Source organism: Ostrea edulis, chromosome 6 (assembly GCF_947568905.1).
Source record: "Ostrea edulis chromosome 6, xbOstEdul1.1, whole genome shotgun sequence".
NCBI classification, from domain to species: domain Eukaryota; kingdom Metazoa; phylum Mollusca; class Bivalvia; order Ostreida; family Ostreidae; genus Ostrea; species Ostrea edulis.
Window position 1 is genome coordinate 22,164,754 of NC_079169.1, and position 3,361 is coordinate 22,168,114.

General features: G+C 34.2%; 1 protein-coding gene across 3 annotated transcripts in view; it reads left to right on the top strand.

The window, feature by feature from the left end:
- The first annotated feature begins 685 nt into the window (after positions 1–685).
- The window catches only part of LOC125647864 (cholecystokinin receptor-like), a 4,447-nt gene continuing 1,771 nt past the window's right edge, over positions 686–3,361 (top strand). Inside the window, exons 1-2 of one of the 3 annotated variants that reach the window (XM_048874685.2) lie at positions 698–910; positions 2,411–2,490. Coding sequence is in view for 1 of the 3 variants with exons in the window: in XM_048874683.2 (XP_048730640.1) it covers positions 752–808 (57 nt within the window). In the remaining 2 variants the exon portion in view is untranslated. Of the gene's footprint in view, positions 911–2,410; positions 2,491–3,361 lie in introns of all 3 variants that reach the window. The other 2 variants (XM_048874683.2, XM_048874684.2) reach the window with 2 other exon arrangements.

Below are 3,361 nucleotides of genomic sequence, written 5' to 3' on the forward strand. Positions count from 1 at the left end.
ATTTATGACGTTACAAGTGTAACGTAAAGTGACACCAGTACCGTGTGCTTAGTGATAGCAATTGTCAATTAATTGGAAATGAAAATTAAGGTAGCAAATTGAAGATAGCTCGAATTCAATCACAAAATGAAGAGGATGGAACGAAAGAAAGGGATATGGATCCGTGTCACATGACATTTTTGCTTTCTCTACAAATGAATAATTACTCTCTCTAATTCGATTGTATTGTTGCTGCGGTCTAACTGACTGATTGAGCGTAGTGATTAGTGAGTGCTTATTATGTCAATTTGGCGTTCCGTATCGTATAAATTAGTGACTGAGCGAGTACCGAGACTGTTGAGCAATCTGAAGTGTACTAAGGTTACTAGGCTTTATAGTTCACACTACGTTAATCTAGCTCAGTCAGTTTCTAAATCGCTGAAAGTTTTATATCAGGCCGATCACATCGAAAAATCTTTTCTTTCTTTTTTTAACACCTGCCCGTTACATAGTTAATACATAATACATAATGTGATATTAATCAAGATAATTATATACAAACGTTTATTTATACCAAACGAAAGCGTAAAACCCCAAAGGCCAAAAAAAATAATTATACACATGAAAACGTATTTGGGTGCGCATCCGCTGAGCAAAGGTTAATTTCTCGTCGAGTGTAAAAATATCGACCAACCAATAAGAACTCGTATATGAATGGACCTGTGTCATTTTTAGCAGAGCGTGGAAACGCAAACCACGTGGGTAAATTGTGATGCTGCAGGCTTTAAAAGAAAAAGCAGCAATTTTGTTACCGATTTCTTTAATTTCTGTAAGATGATTTTTATTCTACGAGGATTATTTTGAGACATGTAGTTTGTTTGTGTGTGGTGAAACCTAGTGTTGAACATTATTAATTTGTCTACAGCTGGTGGTGAGTTAAATCTGTGTTATTTATTTGTGTATTTCAACACTAACATGCTTATTATTCAAAAAATAAGCTTCATCTGAAAGGACTTTAATCTTCAAAACATGGTAAAAGTTTAAAAACCTTCAATCATATACATGTATCTTTTTAAAAAAAAATCCTCTCTATTCAATTGTTTGAAAAATAAGATTAGCCGATTTAGACGAATGCAAGAAATAAAAAATGTGATGTTTTTTCCTCATGAACTGTTGTGGAACATGCATTTGATGACCACGTGTGTTGTCACGTTCCTGCTTTTCCTCTCACATTCACGGTGATGTGTTATTCCTGGCGCACCTCCGAAATTACTCACCACGCACAGGATATACATATGACATGTTATTTTATGAATTATTATTATTGATCGTAAAAATGTCACAGGGAGGGATTAGGACAAAATTTGATATATGCATAAGGATTCTTTTACAAAGTTCGCACTCAGTAAAACGAACCATCTCTCTAAAAACAAAACCTACCGATGCCGTAATTCTTTTACCGAAATAGATTTAACACTTTCATAAAAGAAAATCAATGATGCATTATAACGGTGTTTTTCGCCCATATATATTTTTTCTTACATGAACTTTATTTCCTCGAAGGACTGATGAACGGTAAAGTGGATAAACAACTCGACAATAAAATGAACATTTAAATACAAAAATCGCCATTATGTAAAGTCCTAGCGAAGTTCTTTCTTTGCTTTAATCTTTCAGGTGGGCGTGATGTGTATTTTGTCTAACATAAAGTTGTGATGAATTCCTAAGCTATATTGTCAGAAATGGTTAACATTCAAACTCTTCATGTACGTGTACAAAATTAGCCATAGGAGTTTGTATTTTATGAAGACATGGAAGGTACAGATAAGAGTGAATTATCGGCTGACAAAATACTAAGTCACGTTATTCTCTCCCCAAAATACATCTATAATCTGCCGTAAGCATCTCACACTATACATCTTCTTTTTTTCATATCTAAAGTGCATCATGTATGTATTTTTGGCTTACGTGAATTTTCTCGTGCTACAATACACGACAGGTGTCTAGTCTCGGTAGATTAACATGTTATCTATTAGTATTAATGCGCACTGTGTTACTACGTTCGTGTGTGCCTCCCGACATTGAGGTTGATGTGCAAACAGAACTATTCTCAGTAACAAACTTTTTTGAAAAGATATCGACATTTCCGTAAAATTTAGCATTTGATTCCAGTGATTATTTCTTCCTGTTTTACTCACAGTTTTGTTCTACAGAATACAGTCATGAATTAAAAATTCTTAATCCACTCATGTCGTGTAATTTACAGCAATATCTCTGAATTTCATTTTGATAATTTTAATTTCTGGTAAAAAAAGAAAAATTATTTTCACATTTTGGTTGAATCTACTTTGATACCTCGAGTATATATTTTTGTTCAGTATACCAAAAATAATTATTTATATACATGTATTGTGATTCTTCTTTATATCAGAGATGAACGTAAAGGAATGACAAAGAACAGCCCGCTGTATCCACAGTGCGTCAAACTGTTCTGCAGTTCCTTTTTAATTGGTGAGAAATGTCAATATCGCCAGACGTCGTCTTCTAGGAAACTGTTGGTGTTTTCTAGTTCATTTCTGGGATTACAAATTTGAATTTCATTGCATGCTCGCACGTCGTCGCCTTCAACAAATGAACTAATAAAATGGTTCTGCTGTTCATGGCGTTTGGTGTATTTTCTCGTAACAAATATTTTTTTGCCCCCCCCCCCCCCCCCCCCCCCCGTATTTTGTGGGGTTTTGTGTGTGCGGGTTTTTTCTACGGATAGTACACAGCGGAAGCAAATGCTGGTAAAATACCGTAGTATACTGTGACGTCATAACATAAGGGCAAACTATATAATTCTCCTCGTGGGGGCTCGTTTTCCCATTGTGTCTTTACTTTTTCCGGTTGCAAATAATCGAGATTCTGACTAAAACACCGTGTAACGGGAAGAACTAATATTAATAATGCGGCGATGTATAAAAATTATTGCTTATCTCGTCTTGCCGAACAAGATGAGTGAATTAAGGAACTTGTTTATATCTCCTGCGTATATCTGGTTATACAGTACAGGAAATCCATTATGTAGAGGTATTAAATTTGATTCGATTCGGACCAAATTTCGCCAGAACATTATTTACAGAAATCTACACTCAGGCAGCATCAATGCATTATTGGAATGTCTTTATAAATTGACTTGTATTCAGCTTGAACAGACGCAGGAAACTAATGGGTTGTAAATTTCTTTTATCTTGTTAACTTTGATAAGTATATAAAAAAAACAACAACAATAACAACGAAAAACTATTACATTATAACGCAAAATAAAAACAAATATCAAAAAAATATTTTTTAAGATCAATGTTGCATATTGAAACACTTCTAAACCAGTGAATTCCAA